General features: G+C 38.5%; 1 protein-coding gene across 1 annotated transcript in view; it reads left to right on the top strand.

Annotated features, from left to right (window-relative positions):
- The window catches only part of LOC121387271 (low-density lipoprotein receptor-related protein 1-like), a 340,401-nt gene that overhangs the window by 314,341 nt on the left and 6,687 nt on the right, over positions 1–19,373 (top strand). The window contains exons 88-92 of the mRNA XM_041518296.1: positions 383–454; positions 3,827–3,947; positions 15,853–15,926; positions 18,421–18,508; positions 18,787–18,916. Coding sequence (XP_041374230.1) covers positions 383–454; positions 3,827–3,947; positions 15,853–15,926; positions 18,421–18,508; positions 18,787–18,916 — 485 coding nt within the window. The remainder of the gene's footprint in view (positions 1–382; positions 455–3,826; positions 3,948–15,852; positions 15,927–18,420; positions 18,509–18,786; positions 18,917–19,373) is intronic.

The raw sequence follows: 19,373 nt of genomic DNA, 5'->3' as shown, positions 1-19,373 counted from the left end.
CCCCAGCTGAAAATGGTTTTAATTACCCTGTAACGTCTAGAAATCTCAATTGTTGAACTGTTTACTTTTTCACTTTATTATCATTCACAATCGGTTAGTGAAAAAGGCTTGAAACCTTCCATCTAAGCCTACATGACTTTATTGTTGATGTGCACGCTGTTAGTGCAGGCACATTTGTTGGGGAGGGTGTGCATTCACCGGCACATGCTTGAAGTGGATCACTCCGAGACATATGTCTCAAGACACAGTGGAGTCGTTAAGGGTCAATTAAATCAATACTGAAGAGCTGGTTCAAGATTAAAATTAGTCCTGGTATTGTGTTTTTAAATTACTGATTCTACTGTATGATGAGATAATATAATTTCTCTTTTTCGTTTTACAGGAGACTGCAACTGCAAAAGTCTGGTTGGTCAATGTTTGAATTACTGCAAGAATCATGGCAAATGTTCTGTCAGTAAGTGTTTGAGTTACTGTCAGAATCATGGCAAATGTTCTCAGTGTTTGCATTACTACAAGAATTATGGCAAATGTTCTGTCAGTAAGTGTTTGAGATACTGTCAGTATCATGGCGAATGTTCTGTCAGTAAGTGTTTGAGGTACTGTCAGAATCATGGCAAATGTTATCAGTGTTTGAATTACTACAAGAATTATGGCAAATGTTCTGTCAGTAAGTGTTTGAGATACTGTCAGTATCATGGCAAATGTTATCAGTGTTTGAATTACTACAAGAATTATGGCAAATGTTATCAGTGTTTGATTTACTGCAAGAATCATGGCAAAGGTTGTCAGTAAGTGTCTGAGTTACTGCAAGAATCATGGCAAATGTTGTCATTAAGTGTCTGAGTTACTGCAAGAATCATGGCAAAGGTTGTCAGTAAGTGTTTGAGTTGCTGCAAGAATCATGGCAAATGTTGTCAGTAAGTGTTTGAGTTGCTGCAAGAATCATGGCAAAGGTTGTCATTAAGTGTCTGAGTTGCTGCAAGAATCATGGCAAAGGTTGTCATTAAGTGTCTGAGTTGCTGCAAGAATCATGGCAAAGGTTGTCAGTAAGTGTTTGAGTTACTGCAAGAATCATGGCAAATGTTGTCAGTAAGTGTTTGAGTTACTGCAAGAATCATGGCAAATGTTGTCATTAAGTGTCTGAGTTACTGCAAGAATCATGGCAAATGTTGTCATTAAGTGTTTGAGTTACAGCAAGAATCATGGCAAAGGTTGTCATTAAGTGTCTGAGTTACTGCAAGAATCATGGCAAATGTTGTCATTAAGTGTTTGAGTTACTGCAAGAATCATGGCAAATGTTGTCATTAAGTGTTTGAGTTACTGCAAGAATCATGGCAAATGTTGTCATTAAGTGTTTGAGTTACTGCAAGAATCATGGCAAAGGTTGTCATTAAGTGTCTGAGTTACTGCAAGAATCATGGCAAAGGTTGTCAGTAAGTGTTTGAGTTACTGCATGAATCATGGCAAAGGTTGTCATTAAGTGTCTGAGTTACTGCAAGAATCATGGCAAATGTTGTCATTAAGTGTCTGAGTTACTGCAAGAATCATGGCAAAGGTTGTCAGTAAGTGTTTGAGTTACTGCAAGAATCATGCCATGGCAAAGGTTGTCAGTGTTTCAATTATTGCAAGAATCATGGCAAAGGTTGTCAGTAAGTGTTTCAATTACTGCAAGAATCATGGCAAATGTTGTCATTAAGTGTCTGAGTTACTGCAAGAATCATGGCAAAGGTTGTCATTAAGTGTCTGAGTTACTGCAAGAATCATGGCAAAGGTTGTCAGTAAGTGTTTGAGTTACTGCAAGAATCATGGCAAATGTTGTCAGTGTTTCAATTATTGCAAGAATCATGGCAAATGTTGTCATTAAGTGTCTGAGTTACTGCAAGAATCATGGCAAAGGTTGTCAGTAAGTGTTTGAGTTACTGCAAGAATCATGCCATGGCAAAGGTTGTCAGTGTTTCAATTATTGCAAGAATCATGGCAAAGGTTGTCAGTAAGTGTTTCAATTACTGCAAGAATCATGGCAAAGGTTGTCATTAAGTGTCTGAGTTACTGCAAGAATCATGGCAAAGGTTGTCAGTAAGTGTTTGAGTTACTGCAAGAATCATGGCAAAGGTTGTCAGTAAGTGTTTGAGTTACTGCAAGAATCATGCCATGGCAAAGGTTGTCAGTGTTTCAATTATTGCAAGAATCATGGCAAAGGTTGTCAGTAAGTGTTTCAATTACTGCAAGAATCATGGCAAATGTTGTCATTAAGTGTCTGAGTTACTGCAAGAATCATGGCAAAGGTTGTCAGTAAGTGTTTGAGTTACTGCAAGAATCATGGCAAAGGTTGTCAGTAAGTGTTTGAGTTACTGCAAGAATCATGCCATGGCAAAGGTTGTCAGTGTTTCAGTTATTGCAAGAATCATGGCAAAGGTTGTCAGTAAGTGTTTCAATTACTGCAAGAATCATGGCAAAGGTTGTCAGTAAGTGTTTCAGTTACTGCAAGAATCATGGCAAAGGTTGTCAGTAAGTGTTTCAATTACTGCAAGAATCATGTCAAATGTTGTCAGTAAATGTTTCAATTATGGCAAGAATCATGGCAAAGGTTGTCAGTAAGTGTTTCAATTACTGCAAGAATTATGTCAAATGTTGTCAGTAAGTGTTTCAATTACGGCAAGAATCATGGCAAAGGTTCTGTCAATAAGTGTTTGAGTTCATAATCATCACCCAAATAATTTTGTCCTCTATACTTTACCGAATGGGAATCAAGATTTGCTGAATGTTTCAGGTTTAAATCCAGTGTGATTCCCACCAGTTTGAGAGGTATTGGAAAGTTTAAATAGAAAAGTGACTTGTTATTCTTTTCCAAAAATGTTCACAATTCACAAGCGTCCCCAGGTTTTTTCTCTCGAAATGAGTTCATTTGGTAATGAACTATTAAACATTGCACAACATCATGCATGCATTTCAATGCAATTTCTGTTTGACTATCTTTATTTGTCACTCAGTAAAGCTTATTAGTCCACTACTGGTCCAACTGGTGAGGACTATAGGTTTCATCTCTGTCTGTCCATTTGTCTGTCTGTCTGTCTGTCCCACATGTTTTCCATATATTTTTTGCAGAAGGCTTTGAGATATTTAGCTGAAATTTTGTATATAGTTTCACCATGTACTGTTACAGATCAAGTTCTGACTTTCATGGCAATTTACCCATTTTTAAAGGAGGTATGGCCCTTGAACTTAGGAGATGTGAAAATTTGTATTCCAGATTTTTGCAATACCTGGAGATATCAAGATGAAATATATATAGCTTTATCATTTGTATATAGCTTTACAGATCAAGTTGAAGTTTTGTAGTGATTTACCCACTTTTCAGAGTTATGGGCCTTGAATTTAAGAGATACAAAAAATTGTTGGGCCAGTAGGTGACATGTATTGCTTTAGCAGTACTCTCAAAATGCTTGTTTCTTATCCTTTAACTCCATCAACTTGGAGACATTTGATTTCTGTCATGACTCCACTGTAAAAACTGTATTGTTGTTTTTGCTAGAAGAAGGCAATACGGTTGTGTGTGATTTAACTATTCTCAGGTTTGAGGTTGTTTTCATGCATAATTAAGTAAAAAAAAACATACATTGAATAAGTATTAAATGTAAAATTAGCATTTATAGGATCAAGTAGGTCCTAATAATTCAAATCGTGTTAAGTTCATAAACTTGTAACCAATTTTATCATTTAAAGTTGATAAGTTGGTACAAAACAATTATAACCAATGATTGTTGATGACATTCCAACCGATTTCCAACACGAGCGTCAGTATAACACCTGCATATTATTTTTCTAGAAGACGACAACAAGGCCGTTTGTGACTGTGGGAAGTTGTTCACGGGAGACCGGTGTGAGACCTGCAGGTGTGAGCCAGGCGGGACGTGTTCTCACATCTCACAAACACAGACCATCTGCACGTAAGATATAGTCACTGTCATAGTCATTGACAATGCATTGTTCAGCCATTTTGTAAATCTTAAAGGTTCATAGTCATATATGTACAGTATGCTCAATGTCAGATTGCCAAGATCTTAAAAAGTTTATCTTCCTGGAAGAGCACATCTAGTTGTTATTATCCATTCTTATTTTTTTTGTTTTTTATCTGTGGATAAAATGCTTTTTTTTTAAATATAAGTATTAAATTTAAAAGATACATTAATTAGTTTTGGTGTGGTTTTTTCTATATATATATTTGTTTCATTCATATGCATATTTGTAGATGTTCTGCATGTAGCTGCATCAATCATAATTATTTACTGGGTTTTTTAACTGGGTCTTTATTTTTTTACTAATTTATTTTTATTATCTGCATGTTTGTGTTTATTTTATGCTTGCACTACAGATTTTAAACAATTGCTAATTTCATTTGCAATTTTTTGTAAATATAGAATGTATATTAAATTTGTAGACAAACAAGTAATCTTGAATAGTGAAATGTTTTACACCAGTGTTTAAACACCTGCGCCCCACCCCTCCCCACTAATGACTATATAATATTAAGGGCTCTGTGTGAACTGGTCATATGCCGGGGTACAGGGCTCTGTGTGAACTGGTCACATGCCGGGGTACTGGGGTCTGTGTGAACTGGTCACATGTCGGGGTACAGAGATCTGTGTGAACTGTCACATGCCGGGTACAGGGTTCTGTGTGAACTGTCACATGCCAGGTACAGGGTTCTGTGTGAACTGTCATATGCTGGGGTACAGGGCTCTGTGTGAACTGGTCACATGCCGGGGTACAGGGCTCTGTGTGAACTGGTCACATGCCGGGGTACAGGGCTCTGTGTGAACTGGTCACATGCCGGGGTACTGGGGTCTGTGTGAACTGGTCACATGTCGGGGTACAGAGATCTGTGTGAACTGTCACATGCCGGGTACAGGGTTCTGTGTGAACTGTCACATGCCAGGTACAGGGTTCTGTGTGAACTGTCATATGCTGGGGTACAGGGCTCTGTGTGAACTGGTCACATGCCGGGGTACAGGGCTCTGTGTGAACTGGTCACATGCCGGGGTACAGGGCTCTGTGTGAACTGGTCACATGCCGGGGTACAGGGCTCTGTGTGAACTGGTCACATGTCGGGGTACAGGGCTCTGTGTGAACTGGTCGCATGCCGGGGTACAGGGCTCTGTGTGAACTGGTCGCATGCCAGGGTACAGGGCTCTGTGTGAACTGGTCGCATGCCAGGGTACACGAGACATGCTCAGTATTCATTTAGGTTTCTTTCTGCCAGTTTCTTTTTCTTCTTAGGTATATTTTAAATAAATTTGTGTTTTGTGGGTACTGTAAAATACTATTTTCGCATGGAATTTATTTTCCCTCTTTTTGGGGTTTGAATAAAATTTGTGAATTCCATCTGAAATTAAAGGCTGACGAAAATTAAGACATTAAAAAAAAGTAGTATCGTCCAATCAGACTCGAGGCCTCGTTAGTTTTCGCTGCATGGCACTATAATAGGAACTGTGATGGGACTATAGTAGGAACTGCACAGGACTATAGTAGGAACTGAAGGGACTATAGTAGGAACTGTGATGGGACTATAGTAGGAACTGTGATGGGACCTTAGTAGGAACTGCACAGGACTATAGTAGGAACTGAAGGGACAATAGTAGGAACTGTGATGGGACTATAGTAGGAACTGCACAGGACAATAGTAGGAACTGAAGGGACTATAGTAGGAACTGTGATGGGACCTTAGTAGAAACTGCACAGGACTATTGTAGGAACTGAAGGGACAATAGTAGGAACTGTGATGGGACTATAGTAGGAACTGTGATGGGACCTTAGTAGGAACTGCACAGGACTATAGTAGGAACTGAAGGGACTATAGTAGGAACTGTGATGGGACCTTAGTAGGAACTGCACAGGACTATTGTAGGAACTGAAGGGACAATAGTAGGAACTGTGATGGGACTATAGTAGGAACTGTGATGGGACCTTAGTAGGAACTGCACAGGACTATAGTAGGAACTGAAGGGACAATAGTAGGAACTGTGATGGGACTATAGTAGGAACTGTGACGGGACAATAGTAGGAACTGTGAAGGGACTATAGTACGAACTGTGATGGGACTACTGTAGGAACTGCACGGGACTATAGTAGGAACTGTGAAGGGACTATAGTAGGAACTGTGAAGGGACCTTAGTAGGAACTGCACAGGACTATAGTAGGAACTGACGGGACTATAGTAAGAACTGCACGGGACTATAGTAGGAACTGTGAAGGGACTATAGTAGGAACTGTGACGGGACCGTAGTAGGAACTGCACGGGACTATAGTAGGAACTGACGGGACTATAGTAAGAACTGTGAAGGGACTATAGTAGGAACTGTGAAGGGACTATAGTAGGAACTGTGAAGGGACTATAGTAGGAACTGTGAAGGGACTATAGTAGGAACTGTGACGGGACCGTAGTAGGAACTGCACGGGACTATAGTAAGAACTGACGGGACTATAGTAGGAACTGACGGGACTATAGTAAGAACTGTGAAGGGACTATAGTAGGAACTGACGGGACTATAGTAGGAACTGTGAAGGGACTATAGTAGGAACTGTGAAGGGACTATAGTAGGAACTGACGGGACTATAGTAAGAACTGCACGGGACTATAGTAGGAACTGTGAAGGGACTATAGTAGGAACTGTGATGGGACTATAGTAGGAACTGCACGGGACTATAGTAGGAACTGTGATGGGACCGTAGTAGGAACTGCGCAGGACTATAGTAGGAACTGAAGGGACAATAGTAGGAACTGTGATGGGACTATAGTAGGAACTGTGAAGGGACTATAGTAGGAACTGTGAATGGACTATAGTAGGAACTGTGATGGGACTATAGTAGGAACTGTGACGGGACAATAGTAGGAACTGCACGGGACTATAGTAGGAACTGAAGGGACAATAGTAGGAACTGTGAAGGGACTATAGTAGGAACTGTGAATGGACTATAGTAGGAACTGTGAAGGGACTATAGTAGGAACTGTGATGGGACTATAGTAGGAACTGTGAAGGGACTATAGTAGGAACTGTGAAGGGACAATAGTAGGAACTGTGATGGGACTATAGTAGGAACTGTGATGGGACTATAGTAGGAAACTAGTGAAGGGACTATAGTAACTGAACTGTGAACTGGGACTATAGTAGAACTGTGAAGGGACTATAGTAAGAACTGTGATGGGACTATAGTAGGAACTGTGAAGGGACTATAGTAGGAACTGTGAAGGGACTATAGTAGGAACTGTGACGGGACTATAGTAGGAACTGACGGGACTATAGTAAGAACTGCACGGGACTATAGTAGGAACTGTGAAGGGACTATAGTAGGAACTGTGACGGGACTATAGTAGGAACTGCACGGGACTATAGTAGGAACTGTGATGGGACCGTAGTAGGAACTGCGCAGGACTATAGTAGGAACTGAAGGGACAATAGTAGGAACTGTGATGGGACTATAGTAGGAACTGTGAAGGGACTATAGTAGGAACTGTGAATGGACTATAGTAGGAACTGTGATGGGACTATAGTAGGAACTGTGACGGGACAATAGTAGGAACTGCACGGGACTATAGTAGGAACTGAAGGGACAATAGTAGGAACTGTGAAGGGACTATAGTAGGAACTGTGAATGGACTATAGTAGGAACTGTGAAGGGACTATAGTAGGAACTGTGATGGGACTATAGTAGGAACTGTGAAGGGACTATAGTAGGAACTGTGAAGGGACAATAGTAGGAACTGTGATGGGACTATAGTAGGAACTGTGATGGGACTATAGTAGGAACTGTGAAGGGACTATAGTAGGAACTGTGAAGGGACTATAGTAGGAACTGTGATGGGACCTTAGTAGGAACTGTGAAGGGACAATAGTAGGAACTGTGATGGGACTATAGTAGGAACTGTGATGGGACTATAGTAGGAACTGTGAAGGGACTATAGTAGGAACTGTGAAGGGACTATAGTAGGAACTGTGATGGGACCTTAGTAGGAACTGCACAGGACTATAGTAGGAACTGAAGGGACAGTAGTAGGAACTGTGATGGGACTATAGTAGGAACTGCACAGGACTATAGTAGGAACTGTGATGGGACTATAGTAGGAACTGTGATGGGACTATAGTAGGAACTGTGATGGGACTATAGTAGGAACTGTGATGGGACTATAGTAGGAACTGCACAGGACTATAGTAGGAACTGTGACAGGACTATAGTAGGAACTGTGATGGGACTATAGTAGGAACTGTGAAGGGACTATAGTAGGAACTGTGAAGGGACTATAGTAGGAACTGTGAAGGGACTATAGTAGGAACTGTGATGGGACTATAGTAGGAACTGTGAAGGGACTATAGTAGGAACTGTGATGGGACTATAGTAGGAACTGTGAAGGGACTATAGTAGGAACTGTGATGGACTATAGTAGGAACTGTGAATGGACTATAGTAGGAACTGTGATGGGACTATAGTAGGAACTGTGACGGGACAATAGTAGGAACTGTGAAGGGACTATAGTAGGAACTGTGAAGGGACTATAGTAGGAACTGTGAATGGACTATAGTAGGAACTGTGATGGGACTATAGTAGGAACTGTGAATGGACTATAGTAGGAACTGTGATGGGACTATAGTAGGAACTGTGACGGGACAATAGTAGGAACTGTGAAGGGACTATAGTAGGAACTGTGATGGGACTACTGTAGGAACTGCATGGGACTATAGTAGGAACTGTGAAGGGACTATAGTAGGAACTGTGATGGGACTATAGTAGGAACTGTGAAGGGACTATAGTAGGAACTGTGAAGGGACTATAGTAGGAACTGTGATGGGACTATAGTAGGAACTGTGAAGGGACTATAGTAGGAACTGCACGGGACTACTGTAGGAACTGCACGGGACTATAGTAGGAACTGCAACACTTAATATCAAGAAATAATATCAAAGTACAGACAATATATTACATGATAGTGAACAATGCTAATTTTTGTATGGTTTTCTTTCATAAGTACTGGCATTGAAAGCAATGCACGTGTTTAAAAAATGGACGTAAACATCAAAAGTGTGTTAAAATGTGGAAGTGAAAACAGTCTGGGTTGGGCTTGCATGTACAGCAACACTATACTCGTAGTTCATATTGGGCCTTCACACTAAAGGTTTTGCCTGTTGGTCAATCATAAACCGTACTGATATGAACAAGTATTTTGACAGTAATAAATATTTTTTAAATCAAACTTGCCCTAGCATTTCGCCTTCAAATTCCGTTCTGTTTTCGGGTTCGGTTTTTATAAGAAGTTTGAGGATTACGAAAAAGCGTAGCCTAAGCACTTGCATAAGCTTACAGTATTTGTAAATTATTAGAGTCCGCTAGTGCTGGTACTTCAGGTTTCTTATTGGGGGAGGGATAGGAATTCGAAAATAAATGCTCGCTAACCGACTCATTTTCATTAAATCGCAAAACATTTATCCCACTAAAATAAAGTATTTTACTGTATTTTGAAAAAAAAAACAGTTGCCTTCAGCCGCATGTGATCAGTTCTGTAACATGCCTAATTGTCTAATACATGTGTATATATATATTTATTTAGAGGCAGATCCGGGGTGTGTGGTGGCAGAAGACCTGTCCCACCTAAATATATTTAAGTGCCTCTTTTTTCTGGCTTTAAAACAGAAAATTCATTGGGTTGCCCTTTTCACAATTTAGTCCATGTGCCCTTTTTCTTTTAGTCCCTCCTCCCACATATTTCCTGGGTATGCCCGTTATATTAAAATAAAGCTAACATAAATTGTTATTCTCTTTTGCATAGATTTACATGTAGTGATAATATGAATGACAAATATGTGCAGGACGTTATTGTCGCTCTACATGTTGTCCCACAACCCAGATGTTATATTCGCTGTACATGTTGTCCCACAACCCAGATGTTATTGTCACTCTACATGTTGTCCCACAATCCAGATGTTATTGTAACTCTACATGTTGTCCCGCAACCCAGATGTTATGCGTGAGAGTGGTTTGGTTGCAGGATCAAACCTCCATGATAGATCTATTTTCTGAGTGGGTTTTTTCTCATCCTGACCAGTGCCCCACAACTGGTATATCAAGTTATGGTATGTGCTGTCCTGTCTGTGGGGAAAATACACATAAGAGATCCCTCACTGCTAATGGAAAAATATAGCAGGTTTCCTCTATGAATGCAAGTCAAATACCAAATGTTGACATCTAATAGCCGATGATTAATTAATCAATGTGTTCATTATGGTGGTGTTATTAAACAGAACAAAGTTTAACTTTGCTTAGTTTGACTAAGGAAGGGCAATATTCTATATGGTTGTAGTTGTTGAATGGAGAATATCTTCTTTGTGTCAAAACAAAACAAGCGTATATGAATATGAATTGTGTTGTATGAAGGGTTTGGCTGCAAAATATGAGATATGCCAATTTTGAAATCTGTGTGATCACCTATGAAATAACAATATGTGAATTTTGGCTTTCATTCATTCATTTCAACTTATGTTCATGCTTATATCCAATTAAAGTTCAAGCACGCTGTCGTGGACACACATCTCAGCTGTCTAGGCTGTCTGTCCAGGACAGTGGGTTAGTTGTTAGTTGATTAGTGGTTAGTGAGAGGGAAAAGGGTGTAGTGGCCTTACACCTACTCACTGAGCCCTTAAGAACTCGCTCTCGGTGGGAGCCGGTACCGGGCTGCAAACTCAGTACCTACCAGTCTTATGTCTGATGGCGTAACCATGACACCACCAAGGCTATCATTAAAACTTTACTGTTACCAGCTTGTAGCAGCCATCAGTTTGAATTAAACATTAAAACTGTACACACATGATTGCATCTCCACATCCTGCTAATAAATTATTAATCCGTGCAAAACACAAAGACAGTTTTGTGTGTTTGCTGTTGATACGTATCATGAACTATCTTGCTACAGTTCATTTCTCCTTCTGAGTGTTGGTGTGTAGAGAATAACTAGTTAATGACATTCAATATCCGACATCATTAACTATCTGCTCTAAGGGGAATAGCTACTATTTCTGTTATTTCAGCTACATTGTATGATGACCTACATGTAGAGGTTAAATAAGCGATTTTCTAATGAAAGCTATATGCATATGATGTGTCATGAGTGATGTCAAAAGTCCTGTATCCTGCTAACTATCCTGCTACTATATTATCCATCATCATAATCTATCAGTAGAAACAGTGGTTGCAAGATTAATAAATCATATTTGAATGTCACGAAAATTAGAGATAAATTTTAAAAATACATGTAGCATATCACACAATGAAAAAAAATCTGGATTTTTTTATTTAATTGCTTAAAAGCTACATATGCCAGATTGCAACCTTGATAAAAAATAATATGTTTATTTTTAAAAAGTAAATTATCTCACATTTTACAGTCTAACCCTTCACATGCATTTAGTTCTTTATGTTAAAGACACTGACCCTACTTTTTATGGGTATGAAACATGTAGTTTTTTTGTTTTTCTTAAATTATAACCGTTGGCAAATGGTTGTCCTGATGTTTGTAGTAACTCAGAATACATTGGATGTGAACTACAAATAATACGTACATCATAAACAATGTACATGTACACATGTAGGGTCAGTGGCTTTAAAAAAATTGCTGTTAGTTGTTGTCTTTTTTTGCTGTAGTTGTATGCTAACACTATCTCTCTACTTGCTAACAGTTGTAACACGGAGTACTATGTTGGCACTTACTGTGAAAAAAATTGCACGGACTTCTGTATTAATGGGATATGTGCTGGCTGTCATGTTAATACACAGAATACGGCTGTCTGCAGCAACTGCATGTGAGCTCATCTTGCTTGCCTTACATTGTCATAACTGAAGTGGCATTAACCACTACATCCTCCACCAGCTTCCAGTTTAAGTGATTGTTGTCAGAACTACCAGTGATCTCACCTAAAACCATAGGCATACAGGATCCGGTTTTTTAAGGAGGGAGGAAGGCAGGATTATTTTTGCCCAAATTAAACAAAAATGCCCGAATCTGGATAATCTGAATGGTGGAAATAAATGGTAAAAAGGTCTCAGGTCAACACATTTTGCCGAAATATCTCTTGTCAGTTTTGCCCGAATTGGACGTTTTGCTCCAGCACTAAGGGGCAGTTGCCTCCTCTACTCCCCGTCTAAAACTGTTTAGAAATGACAAAAATGTTCTATTTTTATATAAATTTTTTAAAAATAAACAGTTGTGTATGTACCGGTAGAATAAAGAAATTAAACCAAAAAAAAATTCAAACTCACTGAGGAGAGGACATTTTTCACTATGGGCAACTATTTGCATTTTTTTTATTCCTACAACAAACATTTCGTTTTCCTTTTTATGTCTAGCATAACTGGAATTATTGACAAAAAATACTTAAAATGGAGGCTGGTACATGGTATAGATAATTGCAGTCATGTTTTACTGACCATTCCAGTAGGTAGACACAACTTAGTAGTGGGTAGACAGCTCTTTATATGACGGGGGAAAGACTAAGAAAAGAAAGGTCCATGAATATGAACCGGCCTCGGTGGCGTCATGGCAGGCCATCGGTCTACAGGCTGGTAGGTACTGGGTTCGGATCCCAGTTGAGGCATGGGATTTTTAATCCAGATACCGACTCCAAACCCCGAGTGAGTGCTCCTCAAGGCTCAATGGGTAGGTGTAAACCACTTGCACCGACCAGTGATCCATAACTGGTTCAACAAAGGCCAAGGTTTGTGCTATCCTGCCTGTGGGAAGCGCAAATAAAAGATCCCTTGCTGCTAATCGGAAGAGTAGCCCATGTAGTGGCGACAGCTGGTTTCCTCTCAAAATCTGTGTGGTCCTTAACCATATGTCTGACGCCATATAACCATAAATAAAATGTGTTCAGTGTGTCGTTAAATAAAACATTTCTTTCTTTTTTTTCCATGAATATGATGAGTTTTGCTTAACTTCCCTTCTATGTGGGAAGGGGCTGTGCAGCTACTAGACCAACTTCTCTTTTTGTACACATAGTGATGTTCCAATGGACGATTGTAATAGAAAATTGATCAGTTTGGCACTACCTATGATGATAGATTCTAAAAACCCATAATCAATTGTCTGGGAAAATGTTAAGTAATTGTCCTCCAGTTCAGATAATGGAATTGAAGTAAATATATTGTGGTTGGGGTTGCGTTTTAAGAGTACATAACGAAAAAATGACATTAAATAGTTATTAAAGCTAAAATCAGTGATTTGTATGGTCTAAAGACTGGTGAACACAGCAATAGGTGCATGGTTCTTACAATTCAAATCCTTCTTATAATGTTCATACAATGTATAATTCTAACTGATTGTGTAATTGGTGCCAATCAATTATAACCGATTATGAAATTCCAACCAATTCCCAGCACTGTTGTAACAATTAACAGCTGAGGTGTATACCCATGGACAGGGTGCTTGTACCTTGATTGGATATGAGCATATAAAAAAGGAAGTTAAAATGAAAGACAACCCATACACACACACACACACACACAACCACCCCCAAGTCTTGTATGCCTGTGGCCATATTTTTTGTCTCCATTGATAGATCTAACCTTAGCCAGTGTTATTGTATGTTCATGTGACCTTTCATTCTACCAGTCAAGGGGCGAGACGTAGCCCAGTGGTAAAGTGAATGGCTTGATAATGGACTACATCTATGATCTACATGTATATTGTATACTAGTAGGGGTGGGACGTAGCCCAGTGGTAAAGTGAATGGCTTGATAATGGATTACATCTATGATCTACATGTATATTGTATACTAGTAGGGGTGGGACGTAGCCCAGTGGTAAAGTGAATGGCTTGATAATGGACTACATCTATGATCTACATGTATATTGTATACTAGTAGGGGTGGGACGTAGCCCAGTGGTAAAGTGAATGGCTTGATAATGGACTACATCTATGATCTACATGTATATTGTATACTAGTAGGGGTGGGAAGTAGCACAGTGGTAAAGTGAATGGCTTGATAATGGACTACATCTATGATCTACATGTATATTGTATACTAGTAGGGGTGGGACGTAGCCCAGTGGTAAAGTGAATGGCTTGATAATGGACTACATCTATGATCTACATGTATATTGTATACTAGTAGGGGTGGAACGTAGCCCAGTGGTAAAGTGAATGGCTTGATAATGGATTACATCTATGATCTACATGTATATTGTATACTAGTAGGGGTGGGAAGTAGCACAGTGGTAAAGTGAATGGCTTGATAATGGACTACATCTATGATCTACATGTATATTGTATACTAGTAGGGGTGGGACGTAGCCCAGTGGTAAAGTGAATGGCTTGATAATGGACTACATCTATGATCTACATGTATATTGTATACTAGTAGGGGTGGGACATAGCCCAGTGGTAAAGTGAATGGCTTGATAATGGACTACATCTATGATCTACATGTATATTGTATACTAGTAGGGGTGGGACGTAGCCCAGTGGTAAAGTGAATGGCTTGATAATGGACTACATCTATGATCTACATGTATATTGTATACTAGTAGGGGTGGGACATAGCCCAGTGGTAAAGTGAATGGCTTGATAATGGATTACATCTATGATCTACATGTATATTGTATACTAGTAGGAGTGGGAAGTAGCACAGTGGTAAAGTGAATGGCTTGATAATGGACTACATCTATGATCTACATGTATATTGTATACTAGTAGGGGTGGGACATAGCCCAGTGGTAAAGTGAATGGCTTGATAATGGATTACATCTATGATCTACATGTATATTGTATACTAGTAGGGGTGGGAAGTAGCACAGTGGTAAAGTGAATGGCTTGATAATGGACTACATCTATGATCTACATGTATATTGTATACTAGTAGGGGTGGGAAGTAGCACAGTGGTAAAGTGAATGGCTTGATAATGGACTACATCTATGATCTACATGTATATTGTATACTAGTAGGGGTGGGAAGTAGCACAGTGGTAAAGTGAATGGCTTGATAATGGACTACATCTATGATCTACATGTATATTGTATACTAGTAGGGGTGGGACATAGCCCAGTGGTAAAGTGAATGGCTTGATAATGGACTACATCTATGATCTACATGTATATTGTATACTAGTAGGGGTGGGAAGTAGCACAGTGGTAAAGTGAATGGCTTGATAATGGACTACATCTATGATCTACATGTATATTGTATACTAGTAGGGGTGGGACGTAGCACAGTGGTAAAGTGAATGGCTTGATAATGGATTACATCTATGATCTACATGTATATTGTATACTAGTAGGAGTGGGACGTAGCCCAGTGGTAAAGTGCTCACCTGATACACGGTTCATCTAGGGTCGATCCTCTTCAGTAGGCTCATTGTTCTATTTCTCGTTTCAACCAGTGCGCCATGACTGGAATATCAAAGGCTGTGGTATGTGCTATCCTGTCTGTGGGATGGTGTAGATCCCTTGCTAGTAATGGAAAAATGTAGCAGGTTTCCTGTTTAAGACTATGCCAAAATTACCAAATGTTTGACATACAATAGCTGATGATTAATAAATCAATGTGCTCTAGTGTAGTTGTTAAACAAAACAAACTTTAACTTTTTAAACTGTTTATCAAAGGCCGTGATTTATGCTTTCTTGTAACAAAATAAACTAACTATATTAACCGTAGATGGTGGACCAAGTATGAAACTGGTTGGATGAACAATTAAGGATCCTGTAAATTGTTGGTTAATTCCTGCTCACTAGGCTATTCAGATTTTGTGATTACCAACTTTAATTAATAAACAACTATGGATATCTAGTTGACTCAACTGTACATTTTTTACAGATGCAAAGAAGGATACAAAGGTCCACTTTGTGATGCAGTTGACAGCCCAATTTCTTCAGGCAGTAAAGATAACCGTAAGTAAACTGTTTATGTTAGTGCAGATGACAGGCCAATTTCTACAGGCAGTAAAGCTAACCATAAATATACTGTTTATATTGGTTCATTTGACAGGCCACTTTTTTCAGGCAGTAAAGTTAATAGTAAGTAGGCCTATACTGTTTATATTAGTGCAGTTGACAGGCCAATTTCTACAGGCAGTAAAGCTACAGTAAGTATACTGTTATAATGTTAGCATAGTTGACAGGCCAATTTCTTCAGTTTATGTTAGCGCAGTTGACAGGCCAATTTCTACAGGCAGTAAAGCTAACCGTAAGTATACTGTTTATGTTAGTGCAGTTGACAGCCAATTTCTACAGGCAGTAAAGCTACAGTAAGTATACTGTTTAAATTGGTTCATTTAAAGGGGAACTAAACTCAAATAAGAGCCTTATGTGTTGGAAAGATGCATACCCGGACCACCAACACATACCCGGACCACCAACACATACCCGGACCACCAACACATACCCGGACCAACACTATTAGGCCTATTGGTAGGCTACATTGGAGCAAAAACGACCACTCACAATACCCAAGTGATAATGTTCTTTTCTTTTAGGATTACGTAATTGGTCAGTTCTGTGATTTTAGATGGGAAAGTCTACTTAATCAAGGGTTTTGCAGAATGATTTACAGTAATAAAGCATGACGGCTGATAATGTCCATTACCATTTTAGGGGTGGCAGGTATATCCCAATACCCTGTGATGTTAAAACAAATACCGCCTGTACGTAATTTTGTGTCTAGGTTGACAGCAGTACTTAATGGTTTGTCTACCTCCCAAATATACACCTGCCAATCAGGAATCACAGGTGGAGCCCACTGAAAGTACCGGTATAGACCAATTAACTAAGAAAACACCCTGTTTATCATTTCAGTACGTACGTTATTGCATAGACAAAACATGATACAGTTATTTCGAAACTTTGACAGTGATGGTTTATTTTGTATTGTAAACTAATGTATACTAATTGCTGGCTTCTTGGGATGGATATTATTACAGAACATTGTGCAAAAATCATTTAAGTTTGTTTCTTCAGTTCTAAGACTAATTCCTGACGTGACACGCTAAATATTATGTAACCAGCAGCTCACCAGAGGGCGTATTCACTGGGATGGTACAAAATGGCTGCACCCATTATATATGATAGCCGTCACATTTAACCATTTTATTAATAAAATATAATATACTTGTTGATATTAAGCAATAATGTGTATTATATATCATTGAATATGCATATCGGTCTAAAAGCCTTGCACGAAAATTCCTTTAACAGGCCAATTTCTTCAGGCAGTAAAGATAACAGTAAGTATGCTATTTATATTGGTGCAGTTGACAGGCCAATTTCTTCAGGCAGTAAAGATAACAGTAAGTATGCTATTTATATTGGTGCAGTTGACAGGCCAATTTCTACAGGCAGTAAATTAAGCTGATAGTAAGTATACTGTTTATGTTTAATTCTTCATGTGAAATCTTTACTATTTTCACGAGCACAACAAATGTGAGGTTTGTCATGGTCATAAAATCCTATATGTGTCAGTTGTTGACATAACCAAATGTTAGATACCAGTCATAGCTTTAAAACATGCTGGTTTTCCTCTCATTTTTTAGATCCTATGTCAAAACAGTTGTATGTTAAGACACCAAATGGCTGTACATGTAGGTTAAATAGAAAATAACTAGTTGATGACATGGGATATCAACTTTATCTTGCGATGGTAAGAATATAGTCTGAACAGGATATAACCAGTGTCCTACATCATTAACTAGTTGTTATTTGTATTCTCTAATTTATCCAAAGTCTAATATTTCTGGTTATTTCAGCTATATAAAATGAACAATTTTATAATGTATCTATAATGTTCCCCGATTCAAATGTCAGTTTGCTAGTATATGTTTATGACTCTTTAATTGGTCACCATACAATCAGCCAATAAAAACAGTGGTTGCAGAATAAAATGTGTTCAGGTGTCATTAATTGTTTTTATACACCCGTCTATGATTGGTCCTATTATATGGGGTTATCCGTCCATCCATACGTACATCTGTTAACTTTTCTTTGTCCGGATCATATCTTGCATACAGATGCATACAAGATCATCAAACCTCACATGTAGGAACAACGTGTGATGGTGGTGTGTCTCATACTATTACTAGGTTACTGTGACCTACTTTTCACAGTCTACTGCACATAAAAGTAAATCCTTGTCCGGATCATATCTTGCATACAGATGTATACAGGACCATCAAACCTGACATATAGGAACAACTTGTGATGGTGGTGTGTCGCATACAATTACTAGGTCACTGTGATACAAATAAATCAAATAATTCTGAACATCATATGGTTTTCCATCAAACTCCTGATGGGCATATCATGTACCTCATCCATACTTTTGTTTTTCTTTGTACCATATTAAATCATTTCTGTTTAAATGGGTTTTTTTGTGTGTTTTGGTTTTTTTTAGTAATGATGTACGTGATAATTCCGGTTGTGGTGTCGATCGTGGTTGTCATAATGATCATCATCATAGTGTTCTGCAGACGAAGACACAGGTAAGAATTTGGCCAAGTTGGTGTCATGTCTGTTGTAAAAATACACCTTTTCAAGAACAATTTCTAATTACTATGATTATGTTTCATTGTAATAGGAAAAGAAAAAATCAAAATTATAAGCTAAAGTAATTTTTATTCTTTAATTACAATAGCAGTAAGAATCCAACTTGTGATGTTGAGACATACAGTAATTATTATAATGGCTTCAGTATCTCCAGTATCAGTGTATTTGTATCAGTGCTTTAGACGATAATGAAATATTTTTTGTATGTATTTAGATTACAACAATATGGTCACAAGCGTATGAAAGATAACAGTATGAACGTCAAGAATCCGATATATCTTCGTCATGAGTCAGGACTCGAGGATCAAGAAACTGGACAAAACCTCATTTTCCGCGGTGACGCTGTGAGTATTGCAACATAAAGCTTTACATTTGGCTTTTTTATCTTTTTATTTTCTATTATTTTATTTCTGTTTATCCATTGACATCTTTGTTTTTCAGACATATCTTAATTATACATCACAGTTTTTATATTTTCAACTGAATAATGGAACTGAATGTATGTATAATGTAGAACACTGAAAATGTGCACAAAACCAGTCTGTTATGTTGTCTGTTGTAGATCTCGCCAGGTAAAGGGAGCTGTCACTCGCTCTCCATCACTCCCCATATAGATTAGTTCAAGAAGAGTAATTTTTAGCTCCCTTTAGAATGTCAATTTAATATGGTAATATACTCTTCAAAAAAAGTAGGGGAACTCTAATAAGACTTTACAATTGCCAAAATTGTAAGGTATATTAGCTGTGGGGAATGGTTATATGATAATAGTGAATTAATTGGATAAACATTACAACCGGTAGT

This window comes from Gigantopelta aegis, chromosome 13 (genome assembly GCF_016097555.1).
Source record: "Gigantopelta aegis isolate Gae_Host chromosome 13, Gae_host_genome, whole genome shotgun sequence".
NCBI classification, from domain to species: Eukaryota; Metazoa; Mollusca; class Gastropoda; order Neomphalida; family Peltospiridae; genus Gigantopelta; species Gigantopelta aegis.
The sequence above is the reverse complement of the archived record's forward strand: the minus strand, read 5'-3'. Positions and strand labels throughout refer to the sequence as shown.